The 14,123-nt window shown below is 54.3% G+C and overlaps 4 protein-coding genes across 4 annotated transcripts; 1 reads left to right on the top strand and 3 right to left on the bottom strand.

Moving 5' to 3' along the window:
- Nucleotides 1-738: 738 nt before the first annotated feature.
- SETTUDRAFT_168367 (uncharacterized protein) lies at nucleotides 739-3,748 on the bottom strand. Its single transcript, XM_008025704.1, has 2 exons — nucleotides 1,471-3,748; nucleotides 739-1,415 (listed from the first exon to the last, which is right to left on the bottom strand). Exons 1-2 carry the CDS (start codon nucleotides 3,464-3,466, stop codon nucleotides 1,165-1,167), a joined length of 2,247 nt encoding a protein of 748 aa, XP_008023895.1. The 5' UTR covers nucleotides 3,467-3,748; the 3' UTR covers nucleotides 739-1,164.
- Nucleotides 3,749-4,737: 989 nt separating this feature from the next.
- SETTUDRAFT_27293 (uncharacterized protein) lies at nucleotides 4,738-5,992 on the top strand (the record flags this gene model as incomplete). Its single annotated transcript, XM_008025516.1, has 3 exons — nucleotides 4,738-4,926; nucleotides 5,036-5,413; nucleotides 5,459-5,992. The coding sequence occupies 3 exons, from the start codon at nucleotides 4,738-4,740 to the stop codon at nucleotides 5,990-5,992; spliced, it is 1,101 nt and encodes a 366-aa protein (XP_008023707.1).
- Nucleotides 5,993-6,090: 98 nt separating this feature from the next.
- SETTUDRAFT_107691 (uncharacterized protein) lies at nucleotides 6,091-7,242 on the bottom strand (the record flags this gene model as incomplete). The annotated part of the gene is made up of 3 exons (XM_008025703.1): nucleotides 6,091-6,640; nucleotides 6,847-6,971; nucleotides 7,120-7,242. 3 exons carry the CDS (start codon nucleotides 7,240-7,242, stop codon nucleotides 6,091-6,093), a joined length of 798 nt encoding a protein of 265 aa, XP_008023894.1.
- Nucleotides 7,243-9,741: 2,499 nt separating this feature from the next.
- SETTUDRAFT_168365 (uncharacterized protein) lies at nucleotides 9,742-13,795 on the bottom strand. Its single transcript, XM_008025702.1, has 2 exons — nucleotides 11,880-13,795; nucleotides 9,742-11,832 (listed from the first exon to the last, which is right to left on the bottom strand). Exons 1-2 carry the CDS (start codon nucleotides 13,786-13,788, stop codon nucleotides 9,821-9,823), a joined length of 3,921 nt encoding a protein of 1,306 aa, XP_008023893.1. The 5' UTR covers nucleotides 13,789-13,795; the 3' UTR covers nucleotides 9,742-9,820.
- Nucleotides 13,796-14,123: the final 328 nt, after the last annotated feature.

Genomic DNA, 14,123 nt, shown 5'->3' with positions numbered 1-14,123 from the left:
CCTATCCAGATAGTGGAAGAACTACAAGACAATGCTCTCAGAAAAAACCCAAGAATGACTATACTGCTTTAAACAAACACTGCAGCATTCTTGCTAATATCTCTAGCATCGCAGCTATATTAAGAGTAGCTATAAGTGGTTGAACAGCGCATAGACTGAATGTTCCTTAACTCAAAACGAGCCCCAGCAAACCGTGTGAAATGCCCGTCCAAGCGCCCGGGGAAATGGCCCCAAAGCACATGCACATGGGAAAAGCAAAATGCCAATACACCGGGGGACGGACGGGGGGGGGGAGGGGGGCTGCATTCATTCCAGAAGCCCCTCGGAAGCCATCTGTCACTTTCATTTTTGGACAAACAAACTAGGAGGGGTCCGTCTGACGTCCGTCCCGCCATTCTGCTCGCCAAGACGACTGCTGGTTTGGGTTTGGACTTACCCCAGTATGCATCACGGTGACATGCGTCATTAACCATATGATCAGCATACCCGCCCGCCTCTAATCGTGATCTCATTGCGGGCGGGCTCGGAGCGTGCGCGTTCGCATTACCAAGCTCATCAACGTCGTGTAGCTGTAATATTACTAGGGACCAACGCACGGTTATGCGCCCTGCGACACATTCACACTTGCACTTGCACTTGACCAGCAGAGCCATCCCTGCCTCACATCATCAAGCCCGCCCAGGGCAAAAGACATAGATAGACGAGTGGACCACGATGAAACACACAAAGATGATGGTATTCTGCCATGGCTGCACTAGCAATGTCCGACAAAACAAATGGGTAATACGCTTACGAAGAGCACAAGAAGCTCCAGACAGGAGGAACGCCCGCTAAACCGCAAGATGCCGCACTCGAAATCGCTTCCACAACTAAAGAAGGTAGGTGTAATAATAAATAAAAGTACAGCTGTACCAGAAAGTGTTCACACACGGGCCGCACCCTCGCAGCGACTTGAAGAGAAAATGTCGAGCAGAGGGCTTGTGTCGTTGGACGCGGCCGGTAAAACATTAACGTGTACAATGGGGGCATAAGTATGTTCGTAAGGGGGGTCGTTATGTAAAAGCACACGGGCGACAACGCATGTACGTAGCCAAAGAAGAGGCCTTTTGCTGCAGACACATTGTTGGCTGAAACAATTGTCGGACACGCCCAAGTGGGTGTCACTTATGGCATCCGCGACGCGAGAATGGCCAGCGCGATAATGACGCCAATGAGAAGCGTTCCGACTCCAGACATGACGCGATTGAGGTTGCGCCACCAGGTTGCTTTTTGGAAGGCCTTGTCGTCAATGTGCCCCATGCTCTGGGCAAAGTGCTGTTCCAAATCCACCTGGTTGGAATCGCCCTCGTTGGACTCGGCACTAACCATATGGCTGGGATCCGGAGGCAGGGAAAGGAACGAGGCAACCATCCACGCTGAACATGGCCAGTCAGTACAATTGCAAGTATTAGAGCCGCAGCGAACACTTACCAAAAGGGCAGAGAAATCCCAAGCAGAAGAGTAGGATTTGTCGATTTTGACGCCCAAGAAGTGTCAGGTGGATATCGTCATCTAGCGAAGGTGCGTTCCATGCGCTGTAACGTGTCTGTCCTCTGCGGTCGGTTCGGAGATGCGGCGTCGAGTATTCTCTTAGTTGATACATTTGGCGGACATTGATGGTATGCACTGCGCCATCAATTGACTGTGCATCCTCGGCCAGAGAGACGGTATCGGCTGTGGAAGCAGCTCGGTTGCGTGGACGATTTCGTGGGCGGTAGATGTTGGGTGGGTAGTTGGTCTCAGAAGGCGTTCGTGACCGGCCTCCCTGTGATACTTCTTGTACTATGCTTTCGGCATACTCGGACTCTGGAGCACCCCCTGAGATGCGCCCACCCTGCTGGTAGTATACCCTGGCCCATGCGGGAATGGTGCTGGCAATGAAGGTGGACACGCTCGAGTGCGACGATCCGGGTCGAGAGTCGTTGGCGGACAGCGTCTCGATGCTGTTGGACCTGTGCAGATAGCCAGAAGCCTTCATCCGCAGCGGAACGGACGACGGCAACGGTGAGATGGTGTCGAGATGTTCACTGTTGTTGTCATCGAGCGAGCCCTTGGAGCCATGCGGAGCGGGCGAGAAGAGCGGTCGTGGAACTGCGGAGGACTCGGAATGGTCCGACGTCGATTGTGCGCTCGAGACTGTCTGTCGTCGCGGCCGCGAGAGGCTCCGTCGTGTGTTGCCGCCAAAGCTTTCTTGTGAATGCGACCTTGCGCCAAACGAGCGAGAGCCTCGTGCCGTGGAGCGCGAGTCGCGCTCGGATGCTGAAGGAATCGTCGATAGCTGGGAACTCCATTGGTGTACCAAGGACCGGTCCTGCATCCGGGACAGGATGTTGGGTGGGTTGTGGGACTCAGCCCGTAGGTTGTTGAACGAGGGCGCGCGGGCAAGAGGGTAATTAATTCGGATGCCGCTCGCGAAGGTGGTGGATGTACTGGCTTCATTAAGACCGGGTGCTGTAGTTGGCTCGATGCTGGTGTAGGAAATATCAGAGAATGTGATTGACTCTGTGCTTTGCTGAGACTTCAACACAGGCTGTCGACGGTCAGCGTCGGGGGCGTGTGCAGGACGGCCTGCTTCGGGATCGGACGACGAGGCGGCGTGTTCGTCTTGTGGTAGCGGTCCCTGGACACTGAGACGCGACGGGTTTCTAACGTGGCTAGAAGAAGATGGCTGTGCTGCATGGATGGTTGATGCAAAGGACGCGGCAGAGGCCTTGGGTGTCAATGCACGGGTGCGACTCTCTAACGATTCGCCGCCAGAAGAGGATGGAGGGACAGCACGGATGGTTGGACGGCGGGCGGGCGGCGCCTCGTCTGGTATGACTTCCTCAAGTACGTCGGGTACATTTTCCTCGTCTAGCTCTGGCGGGGGTGACGATGGCGTAGTGCTGTCCTGTGAAAATCTTAAAGATGACGGCGTGAATGAGGATGCGATGAGCGTGTCTTCCTCTGACAGGCTAGTGTTATTAGAGTGTCTGGTTGCTTTTTTCCGCGACAGGATTGGCTGTGGAGTCGGCGTTTGGCTTGCCTCGAACTTTGCAACGACATTGGCGACTTTTCCGTCACTTGAAACCCAAGATCCTGGTCGCTCAGGCTTCTCGAGCCTCTCGAGCCTCTCAAGCCTCTCGGACCGCTCTGGACGCTCGAACCCATAACCCAGCGCATGACGGGGTGGAGACAGTATCTGCGAGGGTTCGCTGGGTACGGGGTATTTTTGATAGATGTCATCGGCGGACTCCTGGACTAGCCGGATCGTGGGACTCGAGTGCTGATTGGCGTGCGAGTTTGAGCGTTCGTGGAGCGGTTTTCGGACAGGAGACGAGTCTTTTGCTGGCGACTTTGGGGGCGAAAACCTGGGGCCTTGTGGAATTGATGATGATGATGATGATGTTTGGGTTGGCGTTTTGGCGCGACGGTCTGGCGAGGACATGCTGCTGCTGCGGCGGCGGCGGCGGCGGCGGCGAGGGCGGCAGCGACAGCGGCGCAGGCGTTGTGCGTGGACCGGTGGGTCGGATGGCCAAAACAGAGGGATGCAGACGCGGGGAGAAGTCGAAACCGATCATTAATGATATGAATGGGATAGTAAACGATTGTGTATGCAACGACGGACGGGGCGGACGGGTGGACGGCAGGGCTGTCAAAAGAGTGACTGGGGGCTAAAACATGTCAAAAACAACAAAAAAGAATGGCGGCCCGTAGGCAAAAGGCGCAAAGGCGGAGGAGAGGGGTTGGTGAAAGAGTGACTGGAGAAGGAGGAGAGGGAGGAGGAGCGGCGCCCGCAGAAGACGAGCGTTGGCAGGCCTAAAGAGGGTTCGTGGCTGGATGCAGGCAGATGCAGGTTCGCGCTGCAGGTTGCATCCGGTTGACAACTCAGCCCCGGTAAGTAACGACCAGGCACGAGCACGAGCACGAGCCGTCGACGCTCTGCCGCTCACCAAGTCGGCGTGCACCTTGTGCGCGGCGAGGAAGCACTGCAATGCGCAATGCGCAGCGGGCGAGCGGGCGGCGGGGCTAGCGCTTGGTATGTTGTGTGTGCGCGTTGGCGACGGTGATGATGTTGCGCGACGAGGCTGGCCGCGCCGCCGGGTGGTGGGCGTGACGGGGAAAGCCAGGAACCCTCGCCCAAACGGGGCTTTGTGGGCGCGATGGCAGCGCGACGCGAGTCGACGGGGTCAAATTTGGGCAATTAGCACCGGAGCAGCCAGTGACAAGCCCGGGGACGGCCTGGCCTCGGCAGCCGTGGGCCAGGGGGAGGGTGATAATATGCGCGCTGTATAAGAGCCAACCTGACGCCGTTTCAGGTGACGCGCCTGGCTGCGCTTCCTGACTCGCCGCGCCGTGAGCGTGAGAATGGCGGTGGGCGGGTGAATAACGGCGGGCACGTGACTGGCGGCGGGCGGCGATGACTAAACGACGCTCACGTGACTATCCGGAGCACGTGACTGGCGGCGGCGGGTTGGGGCGGGCGGGCGGGCGGTGTGGCGATTATCGATATCGACAGAACAATGCTTGTGCTGGCGCAACGACAACAATATCAACAATAATAGCTGTTCGCTCGGCTTCGCGACAGCACTGGCAGCGCGGGCGAGGGACTGCCGCCGGTTATAGCACGCCCGCCGCCTTCGCTCCCTGCCGACACCCATTCTTCTTCGGTTCGCGCTGCTCAGCGCCTTCTTTTTCGTCACATCGCAGCTTATCATCATGGTTCCTCCCCCCGCCGGCTGGCGCCATCGTTTCAGTGCTCTCCAGGCCGTGTACGAGAGACACGTCAAAGGCGGCAAGTCGCCATCCATTGGCTCTCGACTCCCTCTTCCTCTTGACGCCCGCTCTAACCCGCCCCCAGTCCCACAGCCGCCGCTCCTCTCTGCCAAGGCCGCCGCCCTTCTGTCGGTACGTTTCACTACCACGACTACCACCACCACACCCACGGCTCTCACCCTATGATGCTGCGCCCCTCGCAACTTGCTGCAACCACGACGGCTGACGCGTGCACCCCCAGGCTGCCTACGTCTTCACCTATGTAATTCCCTTCTACCTGTCGTCAGCGACCCGTCCGTCGCCCACACTCACGCGCGATGCTCCCTCGTCGATACGCGCCAGAGTCCGCGCCGTGACCTTGTCCACCCTTCTGTGCTGTGTCCTCACCGTCGTCGTGCTCCATCAACATGAGGCATCCTTCTCGCAGATCGTCAGCCTGCTCGGCCTGTGGCCCGTGTCGCCCCTCGACACCATCCGCACAATGCTTCTGGTCATGATACTCTTTGCTGGGCCTCTGTTCGAGCACGGCATCGTAGATGGAGAGTGGCGAGAGTGGATACAGCTACACGGCCTGCGCGAGTCGTTGAGCAGCTGGATCGGGTACAGGAACTTTGTAGTCGTAGGTTCCCCCAAAAAAGCACTGTAGCCCACCTAACATGACTAGGGTCCCATCAGTGAGGAGCTAGTCTGGCGCTCCTTTATCGTTCCTCTCCACGTTCTGGCCCACTTCTCTGGCAAGCAGATCGTCTTCCTGACTCCCCTGTACTTTGGCATCGCCCATGTCCACCACCTGTACGAGTTCCGCATCACCCACCGTGAGGTTCCACTAGTTGTGGCCATTGCTCGCTCGCTCTTCCAGTTCACCTACACTTCGCTCTTTGGATTCTTCGCCGCCTTTGTCTTCATCCGCACCGGCAATGTCTACACATGTGTCCTGGCACATGCCTTTTGCAACTGGATGGGGCTTCCTCGCTTCTACGGTCGCGTGGGCGTCGAGGCCGGCGTACCCATAGGGCCCCCAGACATTGACAAAAAAGACGACGATCAAAAGGGCAGGCCAGTGTATCAAGGAAAAGGCATCGGGTGGACTGTGGCCTACTACCTCATATTGGTGGCTGGTGCTGTGGGCTTTTACTATCAGCTCTTTCCACTGACCGAGAGCAGCCATGCTCTACCTGTGACGTTGACCAAGACTTAATCCATCAGCCTTGTTGGGTATTGCGACAAACGAATCTAGAACCGACATGATCATGTATACACCATGTGTGGCTCATCTATGCAGTTTGTACGAGAGCCTCATCCGGGCCTCGCAATAGCCCACCAGTTGTCCTTTTCGTACCCAGACTCGAGTACAACGCCGCCCGCCTGCTCGATATCACTCTCAAGCTCGCCTTTCCGGTACAAATGATAATACCTCAAGAACGTCTTGTCCCCCTCGACTTTCTTCTGGTCTTCGCTCCCGTCTCCATCAACCTTGTTCTTTTTCCGCTTTGCTTCTTTCTCCTTCTTCTGCTTCAGCACCCACGGCACCATGACGTCCTGCTCATGCCCCTCGTCCCACCCACGCCTGCTGTCCTTCTGCTCCAGCGCCCACACATAGATGAGCGCCTTGCCTCCCGCTGTGCCAGGCTTAGTCTCACCTGCATGGTCCGACAAAGGTCGTTGCAAGAGATCCAAAACACACTTGACAGCTTCGACTCTCCGTGCTGGTGTTGACAGATGATGCACAACGGCAATGGAAATGGCAAAATCAAAGACACCACTGGGATGCGGTAGAGACAAGTTATCTGCCACTACGACATCGTGCGGTTCATGTTGCCTTGCGATTTTGACGAGGTTGGTGGATCTGAGTGTGCTTAGTTTGCGGCAAAGAAGAAATCAACAAGTGTAAGGAAAAGGAATCCACATGTTTGAGAATGACCAGTTTCAAAAAAAAATGTACGCGCGTATGAGACGGTCTGGGAAGAAGAAAAGAGTAAATCGAGTAATGCCAACTGTTACAATATGTGCAAACGAATCAAGCACACACGGAGAGAGAGAGAGAAAACTTACCGATCACTCCCCACAATCCACACCTTGTTATTTACACCCAGATACTTCCCATTGCCACACCCTACATCTGCGCCAATCGCCCCATCCCGCTGTTCCTTGAGAAACCGCTCTACTATTGGCCAGGGCTATACAAACCACAAACCTTGTATCAGTACAATCCGAGTAATTCCACACTACAATAATTACACTGTATAAATGAAGAATATGAGCGAGATGGGAGAATAATAGGGATAAGTGATAAGGGAAAAGGAAAAGGGAAAAGGAAACGCACACCTTATACCGCGTTGATGAGAAATGCGCTGCGATTTCTTCATATACTGAGTGTACGTGCTGAACTTCATACGATGATGCTGCTTCCCCTACTCCTTCTACCGCGTCACTACCATTCTGCGCCATCGTCCTTGTCGTCGTCGTCGTCGTAGCCAGTAGTAATACCTAGATTGCAAAGTCCGCGACAAAAATCCGGTGTTGAGTCTACGGGGAGAGAGAATGGATATGTTACGGCATTGGTATTAGCACTGGTATTAGCACTGGTATTAGCATTGGTATGCTGTGTTGAGAGAGTGTGAGCGAGAGAGAGAGAGCGAAAAGAGGAAATGACTGGATTTCGGGCGTGCGCCAATGAGAACGTGTGGGATTTGGTCGTGTGCCAAGACACTGCTTATCCTTTTTTTTGCCTACTTACTAAACCTACTTACCTACCTACCTACCTACTCCCTACTTTACATTCTTTTTTTTCTCTTTCCCCGCCCTATTCTTTCTTTTCCATGGTTCATTGCCGTTCGGGGGGGGATATGAGTAATTTTTTTTACGTTGAGGAGCGAGACTCAAAGAGAGACGCAGGGCCCAGCGTTCATTTTTCATTTTTTTTTTCAAATGAGTTTCTATTTCCGTTTCTGGGGTTTCTTGATTGTATTTGCTTTTTTTTCTCTGTGGGAGACGGAATAGGACTTGCCTGTTTGGGTATGTGTTGAATTATTGGTCTTGGAATTTATTTTTGCTTTTTTCTTCTTCTTTGGGTTTCTTTTTTCTTTCTTCTTCTACTATCCTAGCCACACACTCTTTTTTTTTCTTCTAATGTAGTTGTAGCTTTCTCGCATCGAAGGGGGGGGGGGCTGGAGTAATGGTGGATGCGGATGGATACATACAACGAAGAAAGGAGCATTTATGTTCAATGCGGCGACTTTTGTTGAAGTTGATTTGGAAATTTTGTGGATATCATTTGCCAATGGCATCGTTTGGAAATGGATAGAGTTGGCAAGTCTTTGGCAATGCGACTCCGCTTTGGTTGAGCATTTCGAACCGTAGACTTACGTCTCTCTTATACATTGCTGGTTGTACATAGATGCCGCAGTCGCTGCAATACTTGTAGTTACAGACCGAGCCGAACCAGCCGTGGTCCATGTATCCGGTGCGGAAATGCGAGTAGTAGTAGTAGTAGATGCGGGTGTAGAATTATCTCTGGTCGTGGATACCAGCCTACAAGAATATGGTTTGCCGTGTTAGACTGTCCCACCGACTCCGGATATGGCAAAGAAATGTTTTGCCCTCTCGCCCAACCCTCGATAGTGTGACAACCAGACTAGCTCCTGTCTGTGCCTTGATGCGAGCAGTGTCAGCCGTGCTGTCCTTTGAGTAGATTGTGATGACGGCATCTGAAAGGGCGGGCATGCTCTTTAAATTGCTGATAAGTCTGGTCACTTCGTCCATGAGCTCCTTGTACATGCCCAGTACAATTTCCAAAGGTATTCGTGGTGCGTAGGCTTGGTCAAGAGAGACGGGGCTGTGAATCTCGTGCTTCTCGGTAAAATTCAGCATGCTAGACGTTACCCAGAGCGAGGCTATACTGAATCCAAGCGGGTACTTCTAATATGTACTGTTTTGTGAGTTGGATAGTACAAATGGCCCATTAGTATGCACATAGGTGCTATTAGATGTTCGGGCGTTGGGCAATTGGGTATGCAGCATATGAGCACGATTCCAACCGCTAATGCACATTATTGCAAGCAAAAAGCAGCAGATCCGGTATATATTTGTGTGCGAGGGCGGGTCAAGAGCGGATATCTCTTACTGTAATCGTGACCAGGACAGGCAGATTATGGAAATACAAGATTGCCCGCAAGAATTACATTGCCGACAGATACACAGAGCACACGAAGGCGGCAACGAGCGCGGTTCCCTTTGTCATTGATCTCCAGGACCGTTGAATATATCACCATCTAAAACACGGGCGCAATGCGGCCAGAACGGAGACAGCGAGCTGATTCAAGTAGAGGCACCGTGGATAGTGCATGTTGCGCTCCACAAGCAGATGCCTTGCGCTGAGCAGCGAGACACTGGCGCACACTAGCCACACGAACCGTCGCTGGGCACGAGTAACTTCGTTGGCTGCATTGCGGCGACCGCTAATTGACTCGGAGGGGAATTTCCTACGATAGGCATCTGGATAGACGTCTGATATCACGGCCATGGAGGGAATGGCTACGGTCGCCGGCGAAGCGTGAGAGAGCGATGGCTGCGGGCATCGCGAAGTGACATTCGAGATGTCAAGTGTCAGGGTGGGCTTGGCTGGATCAGCGCATTTGACTGGCGTGTCGTAGAGGCGCGCGGCAGGATCCAAGTGAATGCGTATGACAATGCCACAGCAGCGGGAGCTGAAGAGCAGTGGATGGGCAAATGTGTTCCTGCGGCCCCGCCTACTAGATTTAAGCTATGGACCGTGCACATGGCGCCAACGGCTCACGGCTAACGGCTCAAACCTAACCCACATCCGCTACTCTCTTTGACGCACATATGCGGCCCATGACTAGCCACGGATGACACACATACTACACACGGCCCGAAGCAGTGCAAAGACAGCGAATAGGGCCAACGCAAGACTACGGGTAGCAAAGGGGAATATCGTATTCTTCTCACATAAACGCTGCTACGCAATAAAAAGCAAATAAATAATACAACCATGCCGGGCATATCCCTACACGCCCTGCACCTTGCGATAGCTCGGCGGCTTCAGCCTCCTCCCCAGCAGCTTCGCTGCATACGGCGGCACCAAACTGATCGCCGCAATCACGGCAAACCTCCACCAAAATGCCATGCTGGCCACATACCCCAGGTCGAAATATTCATCCAGTAACGGCACCGAGCCAAAGTAAATACCAGCTGTGCCGACAATACTAGCAATCATGATCCAATGCCACGTTGTGACTTCCATAGCCACCATGACCAGCTCGTTGACGACGAGGACCGAGAAGGAGACAGACACCATCTTGAGAAACGTTGGGTCCGGTGTTTCGCCCGCACTTGTAGATCGTCCAACGCCAATGAGAAGTTGGCTGCAGCCTTGGATGATGGAGCCCTGGTAGACGGAGACGGCAACCCAGATGAAGAACGACTTGTACGACAGCGAGCGCCCTGTCTTGAGTTCAGCGTAGAGCTCGGGGTACAGGTTTGCGACGCTCTCGTCCACGTCGCGGTCCAGGACAAGAGAGAAAACAGGCATCATCGTGTAAATGGTCGAGTAGCCGACCAAGAGATAGTCTCGGTACAGCGCGTTGGGCTCAAATTTGCTGGCAATGGAAAAGACGGTCTGGCAAATGGAAATGATGAGACCGCGATGAATGACAAACTGAGACAGTTTGGCGGATCGCTTGTACGAGTTGCGGCCGTGCCAGACGAGCAGCTTGACCAGGTAGCAGAATTGCTCAATGGAAAAGTCGGCGGCGAGAGATGCCTGGCGACCTTCTTTTCCGACAATGCCAACACCAACATCGGCGGCCTGGATCATCGACACATCGTTACCGCCGTCGCCGATGCAGCACACGCGCTTCTTGGTGAATTCGCGAATCAGGCGGGCAACGTCCGCTTTTTGAGTCGGAGAGCATCGGCATGCGACGACTGTGGGCAGCTGTACAGCCACGGTTATGAACTCTTGCCGAAAGTGCTGGAGGAACAGAGCAAGGGACTCGCCGTCAATGAGTAGACAAGCATCAAGCTTTCCACGAAGAAAGTCGAGAGACGAGGAGGCTAGGTCTTTGCGTTTCAGCTTGGCGATTGTATGCACGTATTGGCCACGCGCTACGAGCTTGGAGCTGACGGCTACACAGCGGGCGGTTTCGACTTTGTCGCCTGTCAACATCCAAATCTTAATACCTGCGTTGCGCAGAAGTTCGAGCGAAGGCTTGACGTCCTTTTGTAGTTTGTCCTCAACGCCAGTAACGCCAAGCAGCTCCAAGTCATGTTCCAGGTATTCTTTGACAACTCCAGCTACCGAAGCGTCGCGGTTGCTAAGGGCGAGGGAGGCTTGCGCATGCTTGGTGATGAAGTCCTGGTACGTTTGAGCCGAGAGCCTTTTGCGGCCGACGACTAGAGTGCGGAGACCTTCACGCGCCATGTTCGCCGTCTCTTCGTCCAGCCAATCGTTGGCGGCTACAATGGATGTCATGACGGTATCTGCACCCTTTTGGTAGAACCAAATCTCGCCATCATCGTCGGTGGGCGATGAAACAGGGCCGTGATAGAACTTGACAACAATGCCCATGCGCTTGCCTTCGGATGTGAATGGAAACACGTTCAAGATGCGAACCTTGACAACAGTGCTTCCACTGTGGCATGAAAGGAGAGTCATAGATTCACGGTCCCGGGAAAGAAGTTTCAGACCGACTGCCTCGGTCCAACGTACAATGGCGATTTCGTCGGGTGAAGATGCTTGGTATGTAGTCACCTCCTCGCCGTTCTCTTCTTCTGTTGTTGGTGTTACATTATGACATAGCGCCAGTGCTAGCACCACATCGCGCACTCGCGAACCAATCTCTCTGCGGGTACGCGTGGCCGAGGTGAGAGGGGCCGTGTAAGCGGACGAGGGCGTGACGAGCGAGGGAGCCTCTCCAGCGGGAGGTGTGAAGCATTGGCGGACGTATGATGATACCTCGTCCATAGCCTCGTTTGCATAAGACACCGTACCGACATGGATCTTCTTCATTATCATCTCTGTGAATTGTCAGCGATGCCGAGCTAGGGGTACTTGTATCCTATACCGTTTTGTGTTAGAGTGCCTGTCTTGTCGCTCAACAAGTATTCTATCCGACCCAAGTCTTCTGGGATAGTGCTTGTCCGGACAATGGTTCCTTTTATGGTCTCGTCGTGATGAATGAACCAAGCGTACACAGACTTTCCCATGTCGAGATTGACGCGCAAACCCACAGGAACAATGGTCGAGAATAGAATGAGAAATCGCAGCATGGAAGCCCACCACTCGCGGCCTTGAATTTCTTGGAACCGTGCGAGCGCTACGAGGATGAAGGATAATGACAGCGTGAAGATACATAGCCATTTTGTGAGAGAGTTGATTTCCAGTTCCAAGAGACCAGTTTTGGACCTTGAAGGCGAAGTGGACAGCGCCTGGCGCGTTTGTGGTCCGGTATACACCACGACAGCAAGAAGACTGCAGCTAGAGGCCACAACCGTGTTTGCCCAGATGGTGTTGTCAATGCTGAGAGGAGCAGACTTGGTTTCTTCCGAAGAAGAGGCCTCTTCGCCGTCATGGGGGTCGTATTGTCGCTGACTCTTGGGTAGCAATTCCACAGTTCCATAAAACTCATTTACCTTTTTGTCTGGTTTCCCGGCGACGACCCGCAGTCGGGTATACTCTCCAACGTCCAGATTTTGCGTCAATGGCGAAGTCAGACGCAGCTTCCAGTCGGTTTCTCCATCGAGTTGGTCGGTCCTGATAAAGGCTTCACCTGAAGTCCCGGTCGCTGCGACGTCATCAACCTTTGCTGCATCTGCAGACTCGTCACTATCTATCAACGGGAGCGAGAAGCCTTGTGAATCTGCCTTATCCGGTGTAGCAATGCTGCTGTCAGTGGAATAGCTTTTGAGAAGTACCATGTCGGCCGGTACTCTCTGATCCTTGCCAAGCTTAACCACATCACCCACTTTGAGGCTCCGGGAAGGCTTCACAACCTCCCAGTAAGTGCAGGTTGCCAGGCCCTTTCCTGAAAGCTGCTGCTCCTCGTCTCCAATATCTTGCAAGCGCCCTTCTTTCTTGTTCTGTTTTCTCACGCGCTTCTTCCTTTGCGAATTTCTGCCTGGCGCAACACCATTTCCCATACCGTTCTCCTCAAACTTCAGAACCGTGTAGCCCTCCGAGTTTGCTTCCGCATCTCTCCGCCGCCGTGCGATATCGTCCGAGGCCTCCTTTGACAGGGTTATCGTTAAGACAAAGCCAAGTGGGGCGATGTACGTCGAGAGGTAGCCGATTCGTAGGACGGGTATGGCTTGCGACAAGGCCACGAGCAAGAAGTACATGTTGATGAAGAAGGAGAACTCGTTGTACAGGGTGCGTGGGAGGAAGCTCCAGGGCGTGTACTTTGCGTTGGAGACTGCGTTTGCCGGGAATCTCGAAGTTTGAAGCTGGCCGACAGATATGGTGCGCTGTGTGGTGGGGTCATGCTCCTCCTCTGCGCCCGACTCGCCATTGTCGTCTCCTAGCTGTATGGCTGCGTTGTTCTGCCGCGAGAGGAAGCTGGGCAGCCGCATACTCGACCCCAATCTGGACATTGCACTCTGCGATGGCTTGCGTCTTCGCGCGGAACGCTGGGCTGGCAACAGGGGCGATTCGTCCTCGCCAGACTGGCCGTAGCTGCCAGCCGAATTCCTCTTGGATCCTTCACCTTCACCATCGTCCAGCAGTCCCGTCAAGTCATCCTCTTCCGGCTCTTCTCTCCTCTTGCTTGCCCGCAACCTGCCAACTCTCAGATTCCTCAGTGGTATTCTTGCGCCCAGCTCATGGTACGGCCGTCTCTGTTCTTTTAACTGGCGTCGCGGGGGCGTGGCGGCCAACTGTGAGCGAGAGGCCAGCGGATCCAGCTCCTCCAGGTCTAGTTCTAGGTCGGAGTCTGAGTCTGGCGCATTCGGCTGGTGATACTGGTGGGGAGCAGCCATGGCTCATGGGCGGGCGGTGGCGGCGTAGAGGCTAGTGAGAAGGTTTCCGGCTCTATTCTCATGTGCGACGGGCTATGGGGGGTGGTTGTGGCTCTGATGGCTGCCTTCGGGGGTCCGCGGTGTTTCGGGGGTGTCTTGTAAGTGGCACCACGACGCTCAGACGCCCTGTTTCGAGCGCAGACGATGGTTTGGGCAATGGTACTGGGCATCGATCCCTGGCCACATGGACAAGGCGTCGCTATGCCGGGCAAGGCGTTTGTGAATGGCAATGTGCATGCGTTTGGGAGAGGCGCGGGCCTTTGTCGAGGTTGTGGCGCAGACGCGATGGTGGCTTG

The sequence above is a fragment of the Exserohilum turcica genome (assembly GCF_000359705.1).
Source record: "Exserohilum turcica Et28A unplaced genomic scaffold SETTUscaffold_15, whole genome shotgun sequence".
Classification (NCBI taxonomy): domain Eukaryota; kingdom Fungi; phylum Ascomycota; class Dothideomycetes; order Pleosporales; family Pleosporaceae; genus Exserohilum; species Exserohilum turcicum.
The sequence above is the reverse complement of the archived record's forward strand: the minus strand, read 5'-3'. Positions and strand labels throughout refer to the sequence as shown.

Bases quoted from the DNA above. Each gene is read 5' to 3' on its own strand.
- SETTUDRAFT_168365 (XM_008025702.1), bottom strand. From the start codon at position 13,788: ATGGCTGCTCCCCACCAGTATCACCAGCCGAATGCGCCAGACTCAGAC. The intron at 11,833-11,879 runs GTATAGGATACA...GACAATTCACAG, and splicing joins AGGCACTCTAACACAAAACG to AGATGATAATGAAGAAGATC.
- SETTUDRAFT_168367 (XM_008025704.1), bottom strand. From the start codon at position 3,466: ATGTCCTCGCCAGACCGTCGCGCCAAAACGCCAACCCAAACATCATCA. The intron at 1,416-1,470 runs GTAAGTGTTCGC...GGCCATGTTCAG, and splicing joins GGGATTTCTCTGCCCTTTTG to CGTGGATGGTTGCCTCGTTC.